The sequence below is a fragment of the Ostrea edulis genome, chromosome 5 (genome assembly GCF_947568905.1).
Source record: "Ostrea edulis chromosome 5, xbOstEdul1.1, whole genome shotgun sequence".
Classification (NCBI taxonomy): Eukaryota; Metazoa; Mollusca; class Bivalvia; order Ostreida; family Ostreidae; genus Ostrea; species Ostrea edulis.
The window spans coordinates 44,725,117-44,752,020 of record NC_079168.1 but is presented as its reverse complement, the minus strand read 5'-3'; the positions used below and the strand labels follow the sequence as shown (position 1 = coordinate 44,752,020).

The 26,904-nt window shown below is 34.6% G+C and overlaps 2 protein-coding genes across 3 annotated transcripts in view; both read left to right on the top strand.

Moving 5' to 3' along the window:
- The window catches only part of LOC125651481 (tetratricopeptide repeat protein 8-like), a 28,092-nt gene extending 13,974 nt beyond the window's left edge, over positions 1-14,118 (top strand). The window contains exons 9-11 of one of the 2 annotated variants that reach the window (XM_048880103.2): positions 2,454-2,576; positions 10,004-10,087; positions 12,815-14,118. In XM_048880103.2, coding sequence (XP_048736060.1) covers positions 2,454-2,576; positions 10,004-10,087; positions 12,815-12,931 — 324 coding nt within the window. In that variant the 3' untranslated portion in view covers positions 12,932-14,118. Of the gene's footprint in view, positions 1-2,453; positions 2,577-7,727; positions 8,454-10,003; positions 10,088-12,814 lie in introns of those variants that run through there. The other variant, XM_048880104.2, reaches the window with a different exon arrangement.
- A 3,487-nt stretch (positions 14,119-17,605) lies between these two features.
- The window catches only part of LOC125649505 (fermitin family homolog 2-like), a 28,803-nt gene continuing 19,504 nt past the window's right edge, over positions 17,606-26,904 (top strand). Inside the window, exons 1-3 of the mRNA XM_048877079.2 lie at positions 17,606-18,008; positions 18,171-18,426; positions 26,480-26,713. Coding sequence (XP_048733036.1) covers positions 18,279-18,426; positions 26,480-26,713 — 382 coding nt within the window. The 5' untranslated portion in view covers positions 17,606-18,008; positions 18,171-18,278. The remainder of the gene's footprint in view (positions 18,009-18,170; positions 18,427-26,479; positions 26,714-26,904) is intronic.

The window sequence follows — 26,904 nt, the reverse complement described above, 5'->3', positions numbered from 1 at the left end:
GCTGAAAGCTTAAGATCACCCATTGTCTGTCATCTGTCTGTCTATCAGTAAATTTTTCACATTTTCATCTTCTTCTCCAGAAACACTGAGCCAGTTTCAATCAAACTTGGTACAAATCATCCATGGTAAAAGGGATTCAAGTTTGTACAAATGAAGGGCCATGCCCCTTCAAAGGGGAGATAATCATGAAAATGCCAAAATAGAATGGGATCATTTAAATTTCTTCCTCTCAAAAACCTCTGAGCCAGAAAAGTTTAAATTTACATGAAAGCTTCCTGACATAGTGCAGATTCAAGTTTGCTAAAATCGTAGTCCCTGGGGGTAGGATGGAGCTACAATAGGGGATCAAAGTTTTACAAACAAATATATAGAGAAAATCTTTAAAAATCTTCTTCACAAGAACCACTGGGCCCATGGGCCTCTTGTTTGTATATTAATTTCTTATGACAATACCTTTTATTTCATACTATAACCTTTGACCTTGTGATCTTGAAATTTGACGTACTTTTAAGAAAATGTAACCTATCAAGTATTTTCAGGGCTTTCATATTTTGTATAGAGATTCTTTATGATGAAACAACCTTATGATGCAATCATAATTGATCTTGTGGCATTGACCTAGTTTCTTTCAAAACCTAATCAATATCTCCTGAACTCTTTAAGCTTTTTGGAAAAGCTTTTTTATTTTGTATTTAATTTTTATGGCAAGAGCTTGATTTACTTCAGTGTTTGACCTTGTTCTGGAAGTTTTACCTACTTTTAAACCCTTACCTACAGCTGTATTCAATATCTCCTCAACTATTTAAGATAGAGCTTTCATATCTTATTGGTTTCGTATGGTAAGGTCTTTCGTAACATACCATGATCTATGACCTTGTGACTTTTGTCTTATTCAGAACAGCAAGATCATGTTAGTCATATTGGTGTTGAGACATTTATGTGTTATGTGAATTCATTTTCAGTTATGTTGTGATTCTGTGGGGCTAGGTTGGGGACACAATATGGGGTCAAAATTTTCATGGGAATAAAGATAGATGAAAAATCACAATAGCGGAACAATGGCAGGGCTAAGGTGACTCAGGTGAGCAATGTGGTCCATGGGCCTCTTTTTAGCTCACCTGGGCTGAAAGGTCACGTAAACTTTTCTGATCGCCTGTTATCCATAGTCTGTCTGTAAACGTGTTCACATTTTCGACTTCCCCAAAACCACTGGTCCAATTTCAACTAACTCGGCAAAAATCATCCTTGGGTGAAGGGCTTTCAAGTTTGTTCAAATGAAGGGCTATGCCCCCTTCAAAGGGGAGATAATCACAAAAATGCAAAAATAGGGTTGGGTCATTTAAAAATCTTCTCAAGAACTACTGGGCCAGAAGAGCAGAAATTTACATGAAAGCTTCCTGACATAGGGGAGATTGAAGTTTGTTCATATCCTGATCCCAGGGGGTAGGGTGGGGCCACAATAGGGGATCAAAGTTTTCGATGGGAATATATGGGGAAACATCTTTAAAAATCTTCTTCTCAAGACTAAGGTGAGTGATGTGGTTCATGGGCCTTCTGTTTATGGTGTGATACTTAAATGACCATTAAGGCTCATACCGTAAAGTATCGAGTATTGTGCGCAGTTTTTTCCAGAATTTCTTACCCAGAAAGTGGGGGGTGCGCACAATCCATGGGACTAAATATAAAATCCTTTTTTTACAGGTTTTAGTTCATGTCACCAGTGACGATTTTCGCTGTCATAGCTCTTGTCAGTTTGCTCTATGCAAAATACTGCCGGGTTTTAATCGCGTTATTTGTATGCTAATGCACGTATAGCAATTACAAGCACCTAGACTGAACATTTACATACTAAATTATTTTGAAAACAAGTGTTTGAAAACAAACTTCGTATTTTCTTGGTTGCCGCCGCCATATTTGTTTACCGGGTAAACTTGTGGTCGGCCCGGCTAATATAAACTAGTACCTATATGACAGTACGGCAGTGAATGGCCGCTAAGTAGGACTGAAAGAAAAGAAATAAATTCATTTTTCTTCGTAATTTGTTGTTTATTTAATATACGCTCCTGTTGAAGCTGTATTATTTTGGATTAATTTATGAAGAAAGGCAACTTGGAAAAATCGGTAGGTACAGTGTATATGCGTATACTCAGAAGTATCGGTAGTTACGGACACAAATAATGCGTGAATACAAATTTTTGAATTCATCCTGCGGAATTTAACCTTAATTTCTGAAATTTGCACACTCATTCTATCAATTTTTTTAATGCGCACAATACATAGGACTAAGGTTTTTCCAGACATTTTTTTTTCAAAGTGGGGGGTGCGCATTGTACACAAGTGCGCACAATACTCGATACTTTACGGTAAGCCTCCAATTAAAACCTCATCCACAGGCTCACAATCTGTATCAAAGTTTGTAAGAATTGGTTACATTAATTCTGGTTTATTTTCAGGGTATTGGAGACATTACACTGGCTTACCAAGCATTTAGACTCACCTTAGCCAATAATAACGACCATGCAGAGGCCTATAATAATCTGGGTGTTTTAGAACTAAGAAAAGGACATGTAGAAATGGTATGCAAGTAGCTTTTTCTGTTATTTAAGGTTTATTGTACATTTTTAAAATGCATCAGTAAAACCCCCTTAATATGATGTTTTAGTTTCCGAGCTATTTTATCACAATAAGCGAGTCATCATTAATTCATAATCATGCAAAAACGGGTCATGTTGAATTTAGTATGTTTTCTTTCTCTTGTACATGTATAGGTATACATATTTATGTCTCCCCTTCCCATAAGTGCGAATTCTTCTTCTTCCACTTCTTCTGTTTCTCATACAAAGTTTGTCCAGGTCATAACTTTTTTGTCTTTTGACATAGGTCTTTGATAATTGGTATGTGGGTATACCATGATAAGACAGTGTGTCATGTACCATTTTTGATGACATTTGACCTTGACCTTTTATGTAAAGGTCAATAAATAGAATTTGTTGGGCCTTTTTTTTTTCCGGACCATAACTTTTTAGCTCACCTGAGCTAAAAGGTCAAGTGAGCTTTTCTGATCACCCGTATTCCGGCGTCCGTCCGTCTGTCCGTCTGTAAACTTTTCACATTTTCAACTTCTTCTCATCAACCACTGGGCCAATTTCAACCAAAGTTGGCACAAAACATCCTTAGGTAAAGGGAATTCTAAATTGTTAAAATAAAGGGCCAGACCACCTTCCAAGGGGAGATAATCAAGAAAAGGTAAAAATAGGGTAGGGTCATTAAAAAATCTTCTTCTCAAGAACCACTGAGCCAGAAAAGATGAAATTTATAGATAAGCTTTATTAGGTAGTGCAGATTCTAAATTGTTAAAATCATGGCCCCCGGGGGTCCGATGGGGCCACAATAGGGGATCAAAGTTTTACATACAAATATATAGGGAAAATCTTTAAAAATCTTCTTCTCAAGAACCACTGAGCCAGAAAAGCTGATATTTACATGAAAGCTTTCTGACATAGTGCAGATTCAAGTTTGTTCAAATCATAGCCCCTGGGGGTTGGATGGGGCTACAAGGGGGGATCAAAGTTTTACATACAAATATATAAGGACATTCTTTAAGAATTTTCTTCTCAAGAACCACTGAGCCAGAAAAGCTGATATTCACATGAACAGCTTCCTAACATAGAGCAGAGTTAAGTTTGTTCAAATCATGGCCCCCTGTTGTAGGATGGGGCCACAATAGGGGATCAAAGTTTTACATACAAATATATAGGAATTTTTTTTTAAAAATCTTCTCAAGAACCACTGAGCCAGAAAAGCTGATATTTACATGAAAGCTTTCTGATATAGTGCAGATTCAAGTTTGTTCAAATCATGGCCCCTGGGGGTAGGATGGGGCCACAAGGGGGGATCAAAGTTTTACATACAAATATATAGGAAAAATCTTCAAATATCTTCTTCTCGTGAACCATTGGGCCAAAGAAGTTCACATTTACATGAAAGCTTTCTGACATAGTGTAGATTCAAGTTTGCAAAAACTATGGCCTCCAGGGGTAGGTTGGGGCCATAATAAGGACTACAGTTTTACATGCAAATATATATGGAAAGTCTTCTGATATGGACCAAGGTGACTCAGGTGAGCGATGTGGCCCATGGGCCTCTTGTTGTCTTTTGACATAGGCCTTTGATATTTAGTATGTGGGGAAACCATGATAAGACAGTGTGTTACATGCCATTTCCAATGATCTTTCACCTTTTATGTAACAGACAAATAATCGAATTTTTTTTTTTGTAATTCATTTATTTTTTTGCTTTCACAATAAATAAACATTTACATATTAACAATACATGATAATATAGTATATACATATTTCAAGCAAGTACAAACATATATGTGTATATTTAGGAGTGCATATGTACATGTATAATGTGAAAGGTATTTAATTTCGAAAAGATGGGGAGAGAGAAGGAGAGACAGGGAGAGAGAGAGAGATAAGGGGAGTAAGGGGAAGAATTTTGCCTGGTCTACTGATCAGTCTCAATCATTTCATATAAAGCAATTGTTATCTGTTAACTGTACATAATTAAAGCAAATCACATATATTCTGCCAGTATTTCTCATATTCAGTATATTTACAGCTTTTTAGCAACATAGATTTTTCTATATAAAATCTATCAATGATATGTTTTTTGACAGCACAAACATTTTTGGGGAATTTTTGTTGTCCAGACCATAACTTTTTTGTCTTTTGACATAGGCCTTTGATATTTGGTATGTGGATATACCATGATAAGTCAGTGTGTTAAGTGCCATTTTTTATGACCTTTGACCTTGACCTTTTATATAAAGGTCAAATAATAGGATTTTTGGGCTAGGCCTTTGATATTTGGTATGTTAGTATTACATACCATGATAAGACAGAGTGTTGTGTGCTATTTTTGGTGACCTTGGCCATTTATGTAAAGGTCAAATAATAGAATTTTTGGAGCATTTTTTGGTCCAAACCATAACTATGTCTTTTGACATTGGCCTTTGATATTTGATATGTTGGCAAGTTTAATTTACTATCATATGTTCCCAACACTGTTCCTTGTTTGAAACACATACCCGGTATACATATAGGTAGATGTAATGTACCATAAGTTTCCACTTTAAACATGATCCCTAGAAATGTTTTTATAAAAACTATAGGAAGTAAAAGGGAAAACATAAGTTTTAGTGTGCTAAAACAATTCTTCCTAGTTTGTTTTGAATTTATGAAATAAAATATTTAGCATTGGTATCCTCATGAAATTAAAACAAAACGAAAACAACTGTTTGTTGAATTAGCATACTCAAAAACTAAACTTAATTCTGTGCGATTGTAACAGCTACAATATAGCATATTGTTGTTACCAAACAGTTTCATTGTTATTATTCATCTGTAATTAAACATACATGTAATCAAATGTTTCTCTATCTATATGACCTTCACTATCTACTTGTATGGAGAAGGCTTATATAGACAATGCCTGTTGTCTAATCCATTTACGTTTATACATAATAAAATATTGTTTAGATTAAATTAATATAGCAGCTGTTTATTAAACAAGATATAATGACATGGTTTTGGGTTCAGGTGGCTTTCAGAGCATTGGAGTATTTATCAATCTCCTCCCCACAAGTTTAATGGAATTTTCACATCCTGCAGGCTATTTGATGATCATGTCCACATATGTGGTAATTATTAGGGCTTCACACCTCTGAGGACAGCAAATTAGCGGTGAGAAAAAATGATTAACTTGACCAGGTAGTTTTGTATCTCCAATCTCAGATCTTTATATATCAAAAAGTATTATTGCTCCCGTGCTTCTAAGATTATAAACTGATGTCAATTCAAAATAGAAAACAACAACTTTGTAATCTGGGTAAATGTTTGAAAAGTGCTTTACTCTTACGATCTAGTCAAACTATCATCTAATATATATGTTATGTAGACTTTACTTATAACTCCCCATGTATGTCCATCCTCTAATATTCACTCCAATTTTCATATTGTATGTACAGCTTTTTTGTTTATAATCTGTAATTGAATATGTATTATGCTGATGAGCGGTAAGCCTTCAAGCCAATAAACAATACAATACTCTCTTCCTGTGCCAATCCAGTGCAAGTTTCAAGTAATGCTGGCCACTTTATATCCACATTAGGTAATTAAGCACTTCACACCTCCATAGACTGCAAATTATAGGTATAGAGAAAAATTGGAAAAGATTTTGACATCATGATAGAGAGACTTTGTATCTTGGGGGGCATCATAATAATGAGGTAAATTTACATTGACTTATAAAGAAATAGTTTTGTGTTTTGAAAAAAAATCATAGAAACCATATTATCATATTGAACAAGCATCATATTAAGAGGGTTTTACTGTGTGTTGTAAGTTATCATGTTGGACTTAGTGTTTTTAGTGAACTTTAACTTACACTGTGTGTCTTGTGTTCAATCACACAAACCACAACTTCCTATTATCCACAGCTATCATAATGCAGCAACTGAGTCTTGATTTATACATATGAAAGTATACTGGATGAAAACTGAACAAATTTCAGGACATTTGTTTACAGTATATGCAATTTCTTTCAGGGTTCATGAAATTTACTTGAGCACTAGCTTTTTGTCATCCTCGATTACTTTAGTATCAGTACACAAAATCTTGAAACTCTGAACAATTGGATCAAATTACTGTATTTGTTTCAGGGTGAAAAATTCACAAATATTTGTTGTTCATAAACTATTTTAAGTGAAACAGACTTTATGTCAATTCAACCTATTCCACTTTGAACAAAGCCTCAATCATTTTGTGTTACAATGTATCATACCTATATAGTTAGTGTATATCATAAACCTCATTATTTTCTCAGTAAATACAGGCTTTAAAATGAATCACCTTGTTTCACACTAATATGGTGAAAAACATTGTAGGTTGACAGCTTGTACTTACAGTCTTTGTGTGTAATTCTTGATGCTCTAGCATTGCATTAAATTTTAATGAGCATTCATATATGTTACTGAAGATTTTGTTACAAGTATAGATTAATTTCATCTGTTACATTTTGCATCAAACCATTTGATATCAGGATCAGCTGACACCCAGTGTTCAAACCAATGACAAGAAACCATTATTATTGTTAGTGAACAACGGGAATAGGAATTACTTCAACTAGGTCAGCTAAATCTTGCTCATTTCACACAGAGGGTGAAATTTCACAAAATAACATCCATGAAAATAAATAGGCACTTCAGTACCCCAGGTTAAAGCTGACATGAATTCATAAATATATTAGAAATTCTGTGTTTATTCATCATGTATGTTGAATATTCTATTATTATATACATCAGGGTTTACATGGTATAAGTGAGAGGACAAGTTCTTTACATCAATTTTCCGTTTACCTGTACGGATAACTTAACTAGATTGAAACAAAATGTGAATTCATGGTTGCAAATGACAATAGAAATGGAGCAGAATACACACTGTGAGTGTAAATATTTTTTTTTATCTAGGGATGGGGGTATCCCTTTGAACATGGATGCAGTGATGTTTACATAGAAAATGGAATAGAATTTAGTTTTCTTCTGCATCTAAAAATATATAGTGCCACATACACAAAGTACATGCATGAAGTTGGCATTGCAATTAGAAAAGTATTATCTCCTAAATTTTCATATTCAATACCTATAATTGTTCTACATGTTACAGGTAAACTTCGGTATCTCGAACACAGATATGTTGAATACCATGGATGTCTCGAATTGAGTTGATGACCCCAGCCAGTTTTTCTATATCCATGGTTTTAAAAAAAAACCGATATCTTGAACAAGGAAATCTCGAATACCTGGCTTATCTCACAGAAGATTTATGGTCCGAAGTGCTAAAAACATATTCATTTTCTCAAAGTCCAAGAAGTTTCTCGCTCCATTGAATTCACACCTGAAGTACACACTCATCCCGTTATGCTAATTTTACGGTCTGTTGGATGTTTCCGTTAGGTCTAGTGCAGGCTTCGTGGGACCATTGCTGATAATCACGCCTTATAGTAGTGATGGGACAACGATCAATAATTATCAGAAATTGATTGGTTTACCCTTTCCGATTCCGATTATTGATTATAAAATTTTATAATTGAAAGTTGATGTCAAAACCGGAAATAAAAATGGCAGATAACAAGGACCGAGTTGGTTTCGTATTTTAGTTCATTTCAAAATGACGAGCACGAGTAAAGTCCATGCAGGTTTCAGATAGTGCCACGCTGTTAAATAAAACAAAGCTTGTATTTTTTTTGTTCAGCACAATATTACATGTGCATTTTTTTTTAAAAATATCTATTTCAGTCCCAATGTTAGTGCCAGTTTTATTGTAGTTTGCTGTTAGATAAAAAATAATGCATGAAATGATGAATGACTGGTTTTGTTCATTTATGCAGTATTCATATAGAGAAAGTAACATACATGGTGGTGCAGAAGCTTTAAACAAAAAATATTGAATGAAAAATATATTTTTTAAATACCATAGAAAAATGATTATTAATCTAAAATCGATCGGTTTTCTACTCTCGATTACAAAACAATTATCGATTGTGATTTTAAACCGATTGCCCATCACTACTTGTTAGCCCCAAGCTGTGGATTTGGTAGGTTTATCCAATTATGCAGACTGGATGTTTGGAGGCGATAATTAAATGCATGCTTATCAGTAAGATGATAATTAAATAAGCAGCTTGGGAATGATTACTACAAGATGAATTTAATTTTGTCATAATACACGCTTATACATGACATTACAGATAAAAGTAAACACTGAACACATCAAAGTGATATGGAAATCAAGAAATTAAACAATTAAAGACCTAATTTTTAAAGTATAAATATCAGCACCAAAATTCAAAATATTCAGTAAACATCACATCTGATAAGCAATCTAACGAAAGGACCCTGGTATCCAACCCGGGGGGGGGGGGGGATAGTTGGATTATCTGACAGTGGTGTAAAAGGAAGCTTAAAGTTCATACAATCGAAACAAAGTTCCAGACTATAACAGAAGTCGATAAAGGCACAAAAGGCACAGAATCCAAGGAAGCGAGATTTCCCGTTTCCATCTTCAACAGTGATCAGTTTATCATTAATTTACAAAACGTAACACAAATCCGGTTATCAGAAATACTGTTCAGAACGTGATATAGCGGTGATTATCGCTTTGAAAAACGACCGAAATTTGTAAAATGTAAGTGTTGCAATATCAAATAAAGAAATAGATGTGCAATATACATGCAAATGCATTAAAAAAAATTCCTAACTTTGAACTAAAACTTTTACTGCTTAAGGTGTGCTTATTATACCTGTTAAATAGAACATACAACATAAAACATTATCCAATATTGGTGTCAGATCCATTAACTTTTTTTTTTCAAACACTTGGATATCTCAAAGTTTTTCTTCAGTCCTATCAAGTTCGAGATATCAAAGTTTACCAGTATTTTACCTTTTTATGACCAAATGGAGATTCGGAGCATATGGTTTTTTGGTCTGTTCACCTACAGGTCTGTTTGTCCAAAAACTCAAACTTTGGCCAGAACGTTTGAACAGTTAGTGGTAGGCTTTCATAGTTTTTGGCATCATCATTTTTGACCTCGTGATCTCCACCTTGGAGTTTGACCAACTTTTGAAAAATCTTAACCTTGCATGCATTGCAGAACTATAGCATACATGTGTTCTAATTCAAACATATAATTTGTGGCAAACCTTGCAGTTTGACTAATATGTTTACATGTACCTGTACTTGGAATTATCAATTCATTTTGATAAATGATCAAATATTCTGTGAACAATTATTACAGGCATATTTAGTTTTTGTGGAATCTTGTACAGAAATTCATAACCTCAAGTAGGTGTATATATGTCTTAATAACTTTACTTTAGAAAAAAAGGTCAAAGTGACCACTGTGTGAAAATGTGTCATATTTGAATTGTTTTTTATAGGCTCGAGCATTTTTCCAGGCTGCACTTAGTTTATCCCCTCATATGTATGAACCTCATTACAACTGGGCAGCCCTAGCAGATCAGGTATGTTTTTAAAAATATGAAAATTATTGGAGATAGATTAAACCTTCAAGACTTATTTTTCAACTGAATTTTGAGATGGAAGGGGGGCTCTTACCATGGGCCAATTATTTCTGCTTGATAGTGGTCAGAATATAAAAATTTTCTACTCTCTGATTGGTTGATGCAAATTACCTTTTTACAAAAAAATACAAAGTAAAAAAACTGGTAAAAAAAACCTTGAGTTTTAAAGCACGGAAGATTCTCATGATTGGATATCATACGGTATTGAATAGGGTCTGCATCCACTGCAAAAGTATAAACTAGAAAAAATAAAGCAGATCACCAACACATCATGAAAATGCAGTGTTAATTATACCCCACGCAATGAAGTTGGGGAGGGTATAATGTTTTTGACCCGTCCATCAGTCCATTAGTCTGTCAGTCCCTTTCTTGTCAGCGCAACTCCTCCGAGACCGCTCAACAGAATTTTGTGAAACTTTGTAGTTAATAAGGACATACTGTGTACCCAGGAAATCCTGATTCAATATTTTTCTGAAAGTTATGCCCCTTTTGAACTTAGAATTTCGAGCTCCTCTGTCCTGTTCTTGTCACTGCAACTCCTCTGAGACCGCTCTACAGAATTTCATGAAACTTTTTAGTTAATAAGGACACACTGTGTAGATTTGCATATTCCCAGAAAATTCTGATTCATTAGTTTTTATGGGAGTTATGCTCATTTTGAACTTAGAGTTTCGAGCTTGTCTGTCCTGTTCTTGCAATAATGCATAGCATTACCATTCATTATTTGAGGCATTGTCAAGCATTGTTGGAGTGTGGGGTATGTGAGCTTCCTCACTTTTGCTTTCTTTCATTATATTTGGTTCCAACCAAATAAGATTAATATTCATTCTCATGATGTATTGATGATGTTTTGCCAATATGGCCATATAGTGAAAATGAATTAAATCTTAGAAAAATCTTCTCTACTTCCATATATATTGGCAAAAAACTAAATTCCCAATTATAATGTCCATGAACCTCTCTTCCTAAATTGTAAATTCATGGCCCCTGGGTCAGGGATGCAGGCCCTAGGGCGGGACCAATACCGCCATGTAATGAAAATATATTAAATTTTAGAAAATCTTCTCTACTCTCATATGTACAATGTATTTGAGAAAAACTGAATTCATGATTGTGGTGTCCATGAAGCTTTCTACCTAAATTGTGAAATTCATGGCTCCCAGGTCAGGATTCAGCCCTAGGGCAAGGCCAATATGGCCACATACGGTAATGAAAATGTATTAAAAAATTAGGGAATGAAAATTTAAATTTAAAATTAAATTCTAAATCAAAATTATATTTAAAATTTTAATTTAGAATGATTCATATGCTTCAAACTTTCATTTCTCTTTTTTCTGTAATGGAATAGGAATTGTACGCATTTTGAAAGACCATAAACATGTGCACAAAAGACTCCATATTGAGGCTTATATGCAAATATGAAACTCCCTGTATGGGTTATGATACTCAGGTGATCGTTAAGGCCTGTAGGCCTCTTGTTTAAAAATTCCCCTTTACTCTTGGACATAGAAAATTAATCTGGAAAGCTTGAGGATAATTAATTTTGATTTTTTTAAAAGATAATAGCACCTTCTTTGATTGAGTTGTTGCATGTTACTTGTGAGACCATGTGAAGACCCATGGACCTTGTTTTAAAATCACTGGTACTGGGCCCTGCATCTTATGTTGCATACTTTCCAAATATGCTGTAGTAATAAGCGTGTTAATTAAGGGCAGTGTATGCTTTAGAAGAAACAATATCTTCTTTCTCTTTGTTCATATATACTTCAGGGAAATAAATGTTTTCTTTACAGTAAGGATTAAAATCTAATTTAAGATTTTAATCTGCAAATTGAATACCTGTTACTGTTAAATTCATCTCCATATGAATAAGTCAGATTTGCATAGATAGATTGAGCCTTTAAATGACATAATAGATGAAAGACACCATGATTAGATCAATCCTTGATAGTCTATCTTATTGTGCAAAACGGTTTAAATGGATCATTGAGCCTAAAATGAAATTGCTTGAGATAAGCATGGCTTTTTACAGAATTGATTGGAAGCCCAACCATCCAATCCATCACCAATAAGGGCATTAATGGCAATTATTGTAGTTGATGACCATTAGAAGAATAACTGCTAGGACAAAGAAGGCGGTAAATTAACGGTCAACAGCCTACAGTTCTCTATCATTGTGGTTTAGTGTCTAACAACTGGGTACCTATTCTCATAAATCCTATTAAAAAATAAATGCTTGTTTGCACATCTTCTTTCATCATATGCAGACATCAGCTATTTATTTAGAGTATGACACAATAACTACAATACTGTAGTAACAAAAGATGTTATGCAAGACAAATTAATATAGTATGGTTAATACATGTATGGTAAATATATTTCATGCCCATCACTCTATTCTAAGATAAAGATGTACAAGTTGTGTGTGTGTGTGTGTGTGTGGGGGGGGGGGGGGGGGGGGGGGGGGGGGGGGGGGGGGGGGGAGTAGGAGGTTGTGATTGGATGGTGCATTTCATTTCCAACATTGCAGTTGCAATATGAAAAGAATTTTCATATTGGATAAAGTAAAAGGACAAAGAAATTGGAATTTACAATTAGAATTTTTATTTAAACATAAACTAGATGTACATTCTATTTGAAATTTTGCATATGTGTGTTTATTTTCAGCTTGGTGACCTGCAGAGCAGTTACAATGCAGCCAAGCGGGCGGTAGAGGCATTCCCAAACCATGTAGACTCGAAGGAACTTCTGAAACAGTTAAAACATCACTTTTCTTTGCTTTAGAAATACTATAAAAAACAGTTCATAACCAACCTCCGAGGACAGTCACATGATTATCTCTTTTAAGGTGTTTTTATTTTGTAAGAAAAATATCATTTGATTATACATGTATAACTATGATTTCTACAAACAATGTCTACTGTGTATGTAAACTATTAAAATGTTCATGTGTATTATGGGCAGAAAAGATGGGAACTGAAAATCTATTTGCCAAACTGTTATAGGCGAAATACTTCGCCTGTAATTATTGAAAGACATGTTCCATTATTTATTTTGTTCTTTTGTTTTGCATTTGCGAGATGACAATTAAGGAGAAATAAAATGCTGTTTTCATACTTTAGGTATGCAAGGTACATGTATCAGATTTGGTAGTGATGTCTATACGTCTGTACGTTTAGGGTTTTCTGTTTTCATTTCTCTGTCACATATCAATCTACACTTGCTATGTAGCTACTTTGTGGGTCACTCATGTTGCTATTTTGATCCATTTCATACTCTCTTGCTGGAGTTCTGCCCCTTTATTTGAAATCTAATGTTGTATGGTACATGATTTGTCTGCCTAACTCCTCCCACACTTTTCAAGTGAGGACCTTCCTATTTTACAGAATCTTTGTATGGGTATTGAAGATGTGCATGTGGCAAAGATTTTTATTTTCTTCAATTTTTCAGAAAATTACAGGTTGTTGAACTTACTTGTCACTTTGGAATAAATATTACCTGATTTGTCCATCCAAGTCCTCCCCAGTTTTCAAGCTAATGCCTTTGTAAAAACTTGAAGATGTGCATATTGCAAGGAATTTGATTCTCAACATCCTAAGTCTGTTTGATGTTTGAAAATATTAGAGGTTGTTGAACTTAGTCAATCTTGGGGAAATATTTTACACATACAGCTATTTAACTCCTGTCACAGTTTTTAAGCTAAGACCTTATATTTATACAATACAAAAGAAAGTATGTTGCAGCTTATGATGGCTGATACTACCTTCAGTAAAGTTCTACAACTCATGGCTTAAGAAAAACACCCTATATAAAGCTTGTGACGGGCATATTATGTACCATTTTTAGTACTCATTATAATATCAATTAAAAAATTACATTGATGAAAGTTGTCTCTGATTTTCATAGATTATTGTATTTAATCAATGTGTCAATTTCATCCATATTGAAATACAAATAAATTTATAACTGATTTGGTGTATTTTTTTTTCAACTCAGAATTTTAAAAATGCTTATGCAACTATAAATTCACTCTGATTTATTATATAATCCTTGATAAGAGTAGAATGAAAACCTTGAGTGTGGTGTTCTTATAGTCATATATTTATGGCTGTTAAGAAAAACAATCAAATAAAAGGAAAGCAGGTCTGCTCATACAACATGTGCAGAAAGATGTCAGTGAAGATCTTTACACCAAGCCCAAATGCTTCTGGTCTTGCAGATGCAGTCATAAACAGGACTCCTCAGGTCTGGAATTGCAGCTCTTAAGAACTGGGTTTCTACATAGGAACCAGCCACCAAAGCCCCTCAGTTCCACTCCATGTTCACCAAGGAGGACTACTCTAACATGCCTTGCAAAGGTCAGAGTCCATGTCCAATCATGCCTCGTACCACAACCACCCAGAATGGTGTAACAAAACTCTTGTAAGGTACTCCCTTAATACAAGACTGGAGGAAAGCCAATGTAGTCCCTATCTACAGGAAAGGTGAGAAACGTGACACCCAGCTGCAAGCCTGTTTCATTTATATATCAGCAAATTATTTGACCACATCATTCACAGTTTCATCATGGAGCACTTTGACCATCATTAGATACTATGTGACAAGCAACATGGATTTCATGCCCAAAGATCAAGCAAATCCCAACTACATCTGTAGCAGTCAGACGGATTCGATCGTTGATGGCCAGATAGCTCAGAGCACCTGACTAGAGATTCAGGGGGCCTAGGCTCGAATCCTAGTCTGGTCCATTGCATTTTCTCCCTTTCTGTTACATTTGGTGCTATTTACCGGTGCCAGCCCCAGGAATTGACAGGTGAAAATGCCTGCCAGGGGATAAAGATTCTGGATTGATGTCTTCAAGTGTAAAGACGTATAAGGAGGGAGGAATGTAGCGGTCAGACATTCAATTGCCAGTGGCTAGATAGCTAAGTTGGTAGAGCACCTCACTAGAGATTCAAGGGGCCCAGGTTTAAATCCCTGTCTGGTTTGTTGCATTTTCTCCAATCCTGTTACACATATTACTATCAACAATATCGCAAGAAACATTGAAGAAGGCCACCAGAGAGTGCCAGAATCAACATTAGATGTCTGCCTCTCTGCCAATGACAGCCTGCTACTCAGGAAAATGGTAGAGAGAATGCAACGCAGCTTAAAGCTGACCTCAACAGGCTTGAGGTGTGGTAAAAAAAATGGCAAATGAGCTTTTACTCATCAAAATGTACAGTAATTCACATTAAAGGAAGGAGGAAGGAAGCCCGTGGACACACTCTACATGACCATACTACTGAAGTAGTCAGGAGTGGAAGGTGTCTGGGAGTGGTACCCTGGAAACCATGCCAATGGAGTTAGTTGTATGGCCTTCTAGGACAAAAAATCCTGAGTCCAGTGTACATTTTACTCAGTGGTACCCTTAACTTATGTAGGAGTCTGGTGTGGGGGGATTGTCAAATTTTAGTAGGATGATGTCCATCTGGACTCGCCCTCAAATAGAATGAGCAGATAAAGAACACTAATGTAAGGCTGTCCAGATACTGGGACTCCTCAGACATAACCTTGGATACACCACAGCACAGGTCAAAGTCGTAGCCTACACATGCAGCTCTAGGAAGACCAATCTAGGAGTATGCATCAGCTGTTTGGGACTTCCAGCAAATAAAAACAGCATTTGGGGGGGGGGGGGGGGGGGGTGTCAGAGGAGATGGCAGATTTGTCTTCAACTGCTAAACTGACACATACCATGGGTGTGTAAATTGAACAGTGTGGACCAATGAAGATGGGATCCCCTGCAAGCAAAATGCACAAAAAACATGCAGACTTGTTTCATGTGCTACAAGATCATCTATCAACTCTGGAGAGTTGTTATACATAGGGGGGGGAAGGGGGGGGGGGGGCGGGGGGGACTTCAGATCTAGAGGGAGCAGGAATCTGAAACATATTAGAACCATGAAAAAGGGTTGACATGCATTTATCATCACTGCTTTTTCCTATTGAACCATCACGGACTGGAATTCATTGCCAGAAGATAAAATCAGCTACACCCATACAAGGATGACTTCAAAGCCAGATTTTAAGTGGTCCTCTATGGGTGTAGCTGACTTACAGTGTACCTTCTTTCAGGCAATGAATTCCAGTCCTGATGGTTCTACAGGGGAAAAGGAGATTTATGAGGGCTAGTGTTGAAGTAATTTTGGAGAAGTTCTGTAATCTGATACACAAGGTCTTGGGCGTTTTAAAGTAATTCCACCCTCCTGTGATATGTCATCAGATTTTGTAAAATCAATGATTTATTTAGATTTATGCATGATAGGAAAGTATCTTTTGTTGAATCTTTTTCTTTTTCGATAGTTATTGTAAAAAATCTTGTTAAAAATAAAATATTTCAAAAGTTTAAGTTATAGATGAATGATCAATGATAAGTTTCAAAATATTGAATCCAAGGGCAATAACTCTGTTTTTATTGATTTCTCTATCAAGTCTATTATGCGATAGATTTCCTTTATTTTTTACAGACATTTTGTATATTTTTGTGAAGAAACGGTTTTATGAAATTGTTATAAATGCTATTATATCGTCATAACCAGTTTTTATAAAATTTTGATACGATGTTTAAGGAAAATAGCAATTTTCTGACGGTGATATATGATTCTGTTTAGGTATCTCTCGCATCTTAAAAAGGTGTGATGGCCTAGATATCTTATTTGATAATTTGTTAGTTTTAACTCTGATATATGGAAATAAATATATCTTTTAAACTTGTATCAGATAAAACTGCGAGTATGGAGTTACCTTAAGATAAATGTTTTGCGAACGGATATGTTCAACTTAGCTGTTTTGTAATGTCATTAAATTTCTATAAAGCCCCATTGGCGATAATGAAATTGTCGTAAATCAAAAATTAGGGGCCATGTTTCTTTCCTTGTTAAGCTGTACTACCACAACACTTTACATTCTCAAAACTTGTTTTTAATTTCGTTCTTATTTAATAATTTCGCATTTTATTTAGTTTTCATTTCTATATAGGCCTTTTAAGTTTCGTTTTATTTAATATTTTGTTTTTCGCTTTCATTTTATTAATTTCAATTTGTATCTAATAAAATTGTTTTTATATAATAGTTTCGGGGTTTTTTAATTTTTGGTTTGCAGAAATAGGCTTCCGTACTAATGGGGAAAAAACTCAAAGTAGGCCTAAGTCATTGCATGCTCTACATACATAAATACAGTCACTACAAAACATCTCTATCTTGGTTTTTGACCAAGACAGATTTTACAGAAAATGTGTTTTCAAATAAAACATCGATGTGAACAAAACTGATGAGTCACTTCACTCGTTGAGAACACCCCCTCAAAGTATGCAGAGAATGAGGTATTTCCCGTAATATGACATCATTGTATAAATATGCAAACTGATGCGTTGATGCAAGCAATTTTTTTATTGGTTAAAAGTTGTGGAAGTGAAAATAGGGATTTCCCATCCTTTCAGAACAATACATCGGTAAAGATAACCTGTTTATCTATGCTTTCATTTTTTGATATAAGTTTGTTAAGGGAAAGTAAACCACAAAAGACATTAAAGAAGAAATCCACTGATTGAAATCCTTTGATATAGGAAGCTTCTTGTGTCGAGGAAAATTTTTAACCAATCAGACGTCCACTTACTAACGACGTTCGGCATACACGCACCGTTCATTACGCTCGCCATCCCAAATAGGGCCAAAGTGTTCCGTACTGTAGTGTACTGTGGTTTAGAGTTCATTAACTTTAATTAGACAATTACGGACTGTGCTTTTACGTTGCATTTTGTTTGTTACTTAGTTTGCATTCATCATTCCCTTAAGATAGGGAGAATGTTCCCTTAACAAAGGTAAATCGCAGGATTTTGTAAACAGTTGTTTTTCCACAATTGGACGATAACAGTGACCTAAAAATCTATCCCAGAGAGCTTCAACTTTTAGAGTTTATTTTAACTTTTTTGTGCCTGTGGATTACTTAGGGAAACAAAAATCATTTTTCTTTGTATTTACAGAGTGACCATGGAAATTAACAAGCTTTTAAGATTGGATGTTGATGGTTAAAAAGATCTTAGTATTTGCTTAAACAAGAGGACAGAAGCTGTGTATTGTGTGTAAATATCATGGCTGATTACGTAACAGATAGTGGACGAGTGGATGGCTCCTGGGAACTGACCATTGAGGTTACAGATGTCCAAGTGGAAAAGAAACTTAGGGTCAATGGGGATCTCCACATCGGAGGAGTCATGGTGAAATTAGTGGAAGCTTTAGGTGTGTACCGTCTATCATGATTCCTATTTGAAAACATGTGCCATTTCACCCATTTTGCATGGTTATATATAATTTTGTGTCAAAGTTTATTCCTGGTATTGGTAGAATGGGATCAATCTATACCACAGTGACTTAATAAATGATATTAGTACTTTTCTGATATATAAAGATGCACAGATAATGTTGAGGGAAAGTATTTCAGATATTTACAAATTAAACTAGGATAATTGTTCATAATAAGAATGAGACGTAAGGCCTAACAAGGATGTTTTGTTCGATCTAACGATACAGTCAGTTGCTCATAATCTTGACACATCCTTGTACATCATACTGCACCAATGTGAATGTCCAATAAATTGACTCTTATCTAATTAACTGAATTAGTGGAGGGATTGTATTTTGTGGTGAATTTCATCCTTTTAAGTATACAGTGTTTTCAAACACATTATGTAATAGTTCACACTTTAGTGTCACAACTATAGATATGCAGGAAGGAAATTTCAGATGCATTCAGTAATAAATTGCCATCAGTAATGATGGTGTATTGGTACTAAATGATGCCCAACCCCTGTGTACAAGATCCCTCTTGCATGTGTATGAGTAGAAATTTCCCCTTGAAACCTAGCACAGTATGAAATCAGTTCATTCAAGTGGCATGTTTGCTATAGATTAGTGAGGGTACTGAGTTCAACCTATGTCTTCTTGTACAAATGCTAATTTCACTTTCATTTCAAATACAAACAGTGAGGAAAGGTCACTGAAGGACAGGGCTCTTTTAAATATCCAAAGGTCTGAAACGCCCAATATTTTGCAGGCTTACAAATTCTTGTCACTGTTCGGAGTTTATTTTTGGTGTGCAGTGAGATTTAATGATTAGCATGGTGCTTTCACAAACAACATAGTCTATTCTTTTAGAATGAACATGATATATTCCTTTTTTCATTCATAGAATTGGAAGCTTTCCTTTTCAAGCTTTGGTTTTGTCATTTATATCAGATTTATTGAACTGAGAAAACAGGCTAACTCTTGGTATATGTACAATGATATTGTAAACAGTGTTAATGCTAATGAACCACCTCTTGTCTAAATATATTTTAATATATTCAGAAATCCAGATTGTGATAACAAAGAGTAACAAAACTAAAAATGACATCCTTTAAAAACAAATTTCCTTCTTGATTTTGCATTTTTGCCAAGACTCAGAGATTTTCCCCTATTTTGAATATTGATTTCATGCTTGTTTTTGTGATACAAACAGTTACACTGTGCATATATATGAATTGTGATAATAGCCTGTACTGGTTAGACAAGTTTTACAGGTAAATTGTATATTTATGTATAGCGTAGAAGTTGACAATGATTAAAAAAAGATGTTTTGATAGACTAAACCAGTCTTGGGAATTGATAGACTTGCTTCAGACCCTCTCTGCCTGGGAATTTATGTCAGACACTCATGAATGTTATCTGGTATTTTGACATCATGATTATGCATGAAATGTGAGCACATTATTAAGGTACATGTTCTAGTTATGTGTTATCAAGATTAGGAGATAACTAGAGATTATGCAATATAAGAATAAACACCATTATGTCCATGGACTAAGAAGGTCCACCATGGCAATGTGGCAATTTGAGAAAGGGAAAAGTAATTGTGGAATGTATTACAATTGAGGATAATTGAGTGATTCATGGATGCGTTCTAACTGAAGAGTGATGTAGAGAGTCCTGTAGAAATCTTGTACAGATTCAGTACTCCAATCAATATACAGAAATACTGTGGTAAATTCAGAGAAATAGTTAGGTCTTCCATAGGGAAAGAAAGATGAGGGTAGGGGTCTTGTTTAGATGATTAAATACCCTGTCACTCTTTTCTGACCCAACCATTCTTTATTGATAAACTTGCTCTGACTATATATAAGTATAGTCCATATAAAATTGTAACAGGCAGAAATCTTTTGTCTTCAAGTGTTTAATGTCCACGTTTGACAGGAATTGATTACACAGTTTACCAACAAGAAAGCCTTACACCTATCATTAATTATTTAGGCCAACATTTTTTTCTTTTTTGTTTTATGGGAGTGTTGACCCTGATTTTGGCTGAAATCAAATAAAAATACCCAATTATATGTTTTATTTTCATTTCCTCTGCCAACAGCTCATTGGAAAGGGGGGAAAAAAAGAAAAAAAGTGAGATAAGGCAACAGAACTGTCTGTCCAATTTGCAATTCATGCAAGGAACTGCAACCTGTTAAGACGGAAACTTGTGCCAAAAACAAAAATAATAATAAAAAACAAAGAAGAGAAAGTGAAATCTAAACACAGTTCTTCATTCGAATTAACAATTTACCAATTAGATTTGTAGTACATCCATATTTAGACCAATAACATCTTTTTTGTTCTAAATGTAGACAATTAGGCCAATAATTGGAAAAAAATTCCATTCTGAATTAAAGATAAACATTTTTCTTTTTCTTCATTTTTATTTTCCTGAATTACTGCTTGAATTTAGAACTTTTATTGTGTGTCGCCCTTCCTGACTCAATTTTTGAGAGAGAAATCCTGTCAAACAAATGAAAAAATATTGGACTTTACATGCATACTGTATGTACATGTATGTGTTATAAGTTAATATCACCATGTAGTGCACATGATTAATATTGATTTCAATAATTCTTAATTCATTTTTTGTTTTGTTTTTTTTACATGTATCGCCTTAACAAGGTTTGTAATGCATATCACTTGCCTACATTTTCTTAATGAAAATTATGACTTTTTATCCCTTCTCCCATATATATTGATTTCCTTTAATGCCAAAATCATGATTTACATCAATGTGGTAGTATATTATATGACTACTGTGTGTGTCCATTAAAATAAATCCTTTTGATAAATATACAGTTTCCTTTCTCAAACACACATCCCACTGTTGGCAGTATTAATGAAGTGCCTTCTATTTAGTCTTCATCTGTACATTAAGCAAAAAATATCAGCTTTTGCAATCTGTTTGGAGGGTATGATATGCATCCATGACTTCAGTTGTAAGAGAGATAATGGGAAATAATGTTTTCATGCTAAGATATTTTCCAAGCCATTAAAGGGGTATATGCATTTGCTGTATTTTAGGTGCTAAAATTCATGAAATATGTAGTTTATTTTTTGCCTTCAGTAATGAAGTTCTTTTGCATTTGTGCAGGCAAAAGAGAAAATGATAAATCATAGAATTAACGAAAAGAAAATTGATATCAAAATATTAAGAAAGATAAAGAAGTAAATCAATCACATTTTCACACACACACACTCTCATTAAGAATGTACCACTTCATTGTAAAGCTGACAATACTGACACTGTATTAAAGAAATAACTTTCAACACGTTTCAATGGTCAGTATAACAGATGTCAATGTAACAGATGATTGGTAATATCAACACAAGCTGTAAATGTAACTGTATATACGGCAAAACAAATCATTTGAAGCATAACTGTATCAAGTACTTAACTTCATCATATCATGTGACGTCTGTTTATTAAAGTCAGTATACAGTATTTTGATGTGAAAATTTCACAACGAGCCAGACTTGTAATGTACATCAATATTCTGTATTTTCTGAATCAATGTACAAATACAGTGCACTAGATATTCACTGTGAATTCAACTTTGCAGTGTGGATATGTTTTTAAGGTCACCTATTGCTATCAGTCTGGTCTCCGTCTGTTGTTGTCAGTTGAACATTTTCAATTCTTGATAACTACCAATCCAATTGTTTTCAAATTTGGTTTGTAGCATCTTTGGGACAAGGGGGACCTAAATTGTAAATTCCAGGACTTCTGCTCCCCCATGGCCTTTGGAGTGGGACAAAATTGACAGATTTTTCAAAAAAATATATCTTCAACTGCACATCTGTAAGAAAAACTAAATGCAAAGTCATGTAGTGTTGGAAGGCCTTTAGCAAAAGGGAGGAGCCAAACTTTGTATATAGTGTTAATGTGTAAAACATTTAAATATCTTCTTTAATGCTATAATTGATACGAAATAGAATTTAGGAGGAGCAGGTAGCCCTTGATTCCAAGGTGGGTCCAAAATAATCATGCAGTGTTAATGTGACATATTATGTTTTAAGTCATTTATTGGTATGGCACTTTTGGGGGCATTTGTGTTTATTAAAAGAACAGATCTTGTTTTATACTGCTGCTAAATATTAGAATTTAGCTTAGATATGTAGAACAAGAGAATTGTTAGATTCCGTAGCCCTAGGGGCTAGTGATACTTTTAACTAATACTTAGGTGACCGATAAAGCCTGTGGGCCTCTTGTTTATTTTTTTTAATTTACCTATAATATTCAATAAAAAAGGGGGACACATGCCATTAAACACAATATTAGTTTCAATCACCAATGCGGAGAAGACAAAAGATGAAAAAATAAGCTTTGAAAATAACAATTTACAGACAGAACCACTAAACTGACTGAAATGAAATTCAGCTTCATCACACCTTCACAACTTTATTACATATGTAACTTGATTTTCTTTCATTGGCATTCCTTTGAGGAAGGAATTTGTGCTACTGATTTTACTAAGCAAGGCTAAAAGACTTCCCTGAACAAATATGTATGAACAACTTATAGTGTTATATTGACCATCTAGCAGAAATCTGTTGAATTGGACAAACAGAAAGTCTGTTTGACCTATCCTGAGTGACCACTTATCCAAGATACAAAGATCGTCACAGGGTTAGGATGATCATGAAATTGCTTAAATGGTGATAAAATTCAAAAGTGAAGGAGTCATTGATTGTATAGGTTTGATATGGTGATGATGACTCGTGATCCACATGTAGATGAATGGTGTATTTAATGGTGTCAAGAGATGTAAAGTTAGTATAGTGTATCAATACAAATTCTAAAGTAATTACAAGCACCACGTATTTAAAAGCACGTTTACATTTGAGATGTGGATAAAGCTTCACACGGAGAAATTTTTTATACAGAACCATTTACTGACACAAAATTTCACTCGTAACGTACATCTAGAAAATATATCATGGGATCATAAATTCATGTCAAAGATGTAAATTCCTTGCCAAATCTTGGTCACCTTTTGTGACCCTGTAGAATGTAGGTTGTGCGTAGAGTATTATGTGACAAGGTAAGGAAGACAGTTTATAAAGGGATCAATTAAGATAATATTTACATTCAGTGACTATCTTTTAATGCAAAGGTGTGGGCCATGTTTATGCCCAGAGGAGACGTGACGTATGACCAGCATAATAAGTTTGAATGTCTGTCTCAAGTGCACTTCCTGAAATTTTTATTCAGAATCGTATAATTAAATGCACACAAGCTATATTTGGTACATGATATAGATTTCCTTCATTTTCCTATGCAAGGTTATATATGGTTTTAAGCAGGCAGTTGACCTAGTTTGATAAGCAAAAAATGTCAATTTTCGTAAAATTCTTTCTCAAATGACGGGAAATGGGACTTTAAAGCTTGAAACACTGTTTAAATATCATTTCATTAGATTAGATGCGTTTCATGATTTAGTTAGCCCATTGGTATCCTGTCATGTGATACCATTGGTGTGATTAACAAATACCTTTTAAAAAAGTTGCTGTTGTTAATTGATTTATGTTTTTGAATGCATTCTTTTTCTTATCCTAATGACTTATCTGTTCGCAGTTACTTGGATACCATCCAGGAATGTAGTATATACCATCGTATTATTATAGAAATGATCCTTGATAACAGTGAAGACCTTACATTACACATTCTTAAACTGGTCAGCAATGACCATGATATTGCAGCATACCTTTAGGGAGGTCTTGAATGTGAATAGACCATTATCTAAATTGGCAATTGAATGTCTGATTATTACTGTTCACTATACATTTCGACTGATATGAATTTAAACTCATTCATTGTAGTAAATCATTACTATATAAAATGTCAGTGCAAGTTGTAGTATTTTTAGTATTTTGTATCCTGTGTACAAGTTTTGGCCACAACATCCGACAAAGAGAATTAGAAAAACATGGGGCTGTAAAATTAGCTTTGTAAATCTATGAGTCAGTACAAGGGTGCCCTGTTCTCACTGCTCCTTAAAATTCTCGGAATCCGATCTTTTTGATATAATATCAGAATTTTGTCTGGGTGAAAAAAAAGTACAAGTCAACAGATTGTGCTCTCTCATGCTGTTGGTATGTCAGATAAGCTTCAGTTAGGGGATGCGTTTCTACACTAGTGCACAGTGGAGTATATCAGTTTTTAGAGAATGTTATGTCATATACATTAACTTCAAAGCTATGTTATGATTTTGTACAAGTCATAAAAGTTGGATACCCAAGATGTCGAAAATTGTCAATATACTGACAGAAGCCAGTAGGTGCCAGGGTAAAGAATTAATATCAATTTAACTGGCGGTTACATCTTTAGTCATGTGGTAGCCGCCACTTCATTTAACTGGTGGCTGCAACTTATATGGTGACTGCTACTTAATATCTGGCAGCCACCACTTAATTTATGTGGTGGCCACCACTTAATTTAACTAGTGGCTGCCATTTATATGGTGACTACTACTTAATATCTGACAGCTGTCACTCAATTCATTTGGTGGCCACCACTTAATTTAACTAGTGGCTGCCACTTAATTTGATTGGCAGCCACCACTAGGTTTATATGTGGCTGTTACTTAATTCATCTGGCATTATGTGACTTAAGTTATAACCTTAATAGTATTATGCACAATTTGATATCTGAAGAATATCCGTAAGAGTTCTTGAGTTTTTGCACTGCTATTTAGGGAGTATATGATTTCTAAGAAGATCCCTATAGAAATTGATGTCAAAAGGCATAATTCAAGATTACAAATTCATATATCGTATGGCATGGTGTCATATTGATGTCTTTAGGTTTCTTTAACCCTTCGCAATGAAATTTTACACGACGATGAATCTTTACAATGTAAAACATTTCTAGACTAAAAGGTCAAGGTCACACATTTTTTATAATGTATGTAATGATTTCTAGATTAGAGCTGTAGTATTCTTTGAGTTTAAAACCGGGTTTGGCACTAACAATAGACCTGCGGTCTGAGTCCCCCGCTGGGAAGGACCTTCCAAATTCTGTACTAGGTGGACTATTCGTCCTCTTAAATTTTCATATATCATTGAAAATAAATCAGATTGCAGATAGTTGTCACTGATTGTTTCCTCTGAAGTCAGTCGATAAAGTATACTATTGTACATCAAGAAAAATGATAGTACAACTTAAACATTGCAGTTGGAAGTTTAAAACTGAAAAAAAAAATGTTACAAAATAAGTTGGTCATTCAATCTTTATCAGCTAAGAAAACCAGAACAGTGATGAAAAGAAAGGAAAGACAAAGTGTAAAGCAGAAAAGAGGTGTAGATAATTTTAACAGGGACAGACAAAGTGTAAAGCAGAAAAGAGGTGTAGATAATTTTAACAGGGACAGACAAAGTGTAAAGCAGAAAAGAGGTGTAGATAATTTTAACAGGGACAGACAAAGTGTAAAGCAGGAAAGAGGTGTAGATAATTTTAACAGGGATAAACAAAGTGTAAAGCAGAAAAGAAACTTGTTGATCATTTTAGCAGTCTTGGCTAGCTGCATATCATTGACTGATTAACGATCAATTCAATGAATCAGAAATACAAATAATATAATAATTTTTTTATTCAATCAAAGTAATAACTGCTAAGAATCCAAACATTTAGGAAGGTTCACCAGAGTTTGAAAAAAATTTGACCAATGGACCTGTGGTCCAACAAAGTTTAAAAAAAAAAACCCCAAAAAACATTAGTGTTGAAACCTTTGAACTATACATGGTGACTCCCATTTAACTAGTGACCACCAGTTGAATTGATATTGATTCTCTGCCCTGGCACCTACTGGCCTCTGTAAATATCTGTAATACTATGTGCAGGTTAAAAATTTTACATTCAGTGTAATTACTAAAACTTGTTTTACTGGAGAATAAATTATGATCTGCTTTGGATATGGAGTTTATTGTGTTTATATATTGCTATTTTTTGTAGATATTGCTGCTGACTGGTCTGATCATGCCCTCTGGTGGCCAGACAAGAACCAATGGCTGTTGCGATCCCGGTCAACGCTGGATCAATATGATGTCCAGGCAGATGCTAAGCTGCTCTTCACCCCCATGCACAAAAATGTCAGACTTCAGCTTCCAGATCTCCAAATCCTGGACTTGAGAATGAACTTTTCTAGTAAAGTCTTCTCTGCAATGACTTCCCTGTGTAAAGAACTAGGTATGAACAGTAGTGGACTTACACATGTTTGACAGCAGCACACTAGAAATCATTTTGTTGTTTCAGTTACATGTAGTACCATACATAGTATGTGCAACCCATCATTGTTGGATTTAATTTTTTGAAAAGCTTCATATTGTCATTACAAAGTTTCTTCATTTTGCTCACATTTGTCCTCTCTCTCTCTCTCT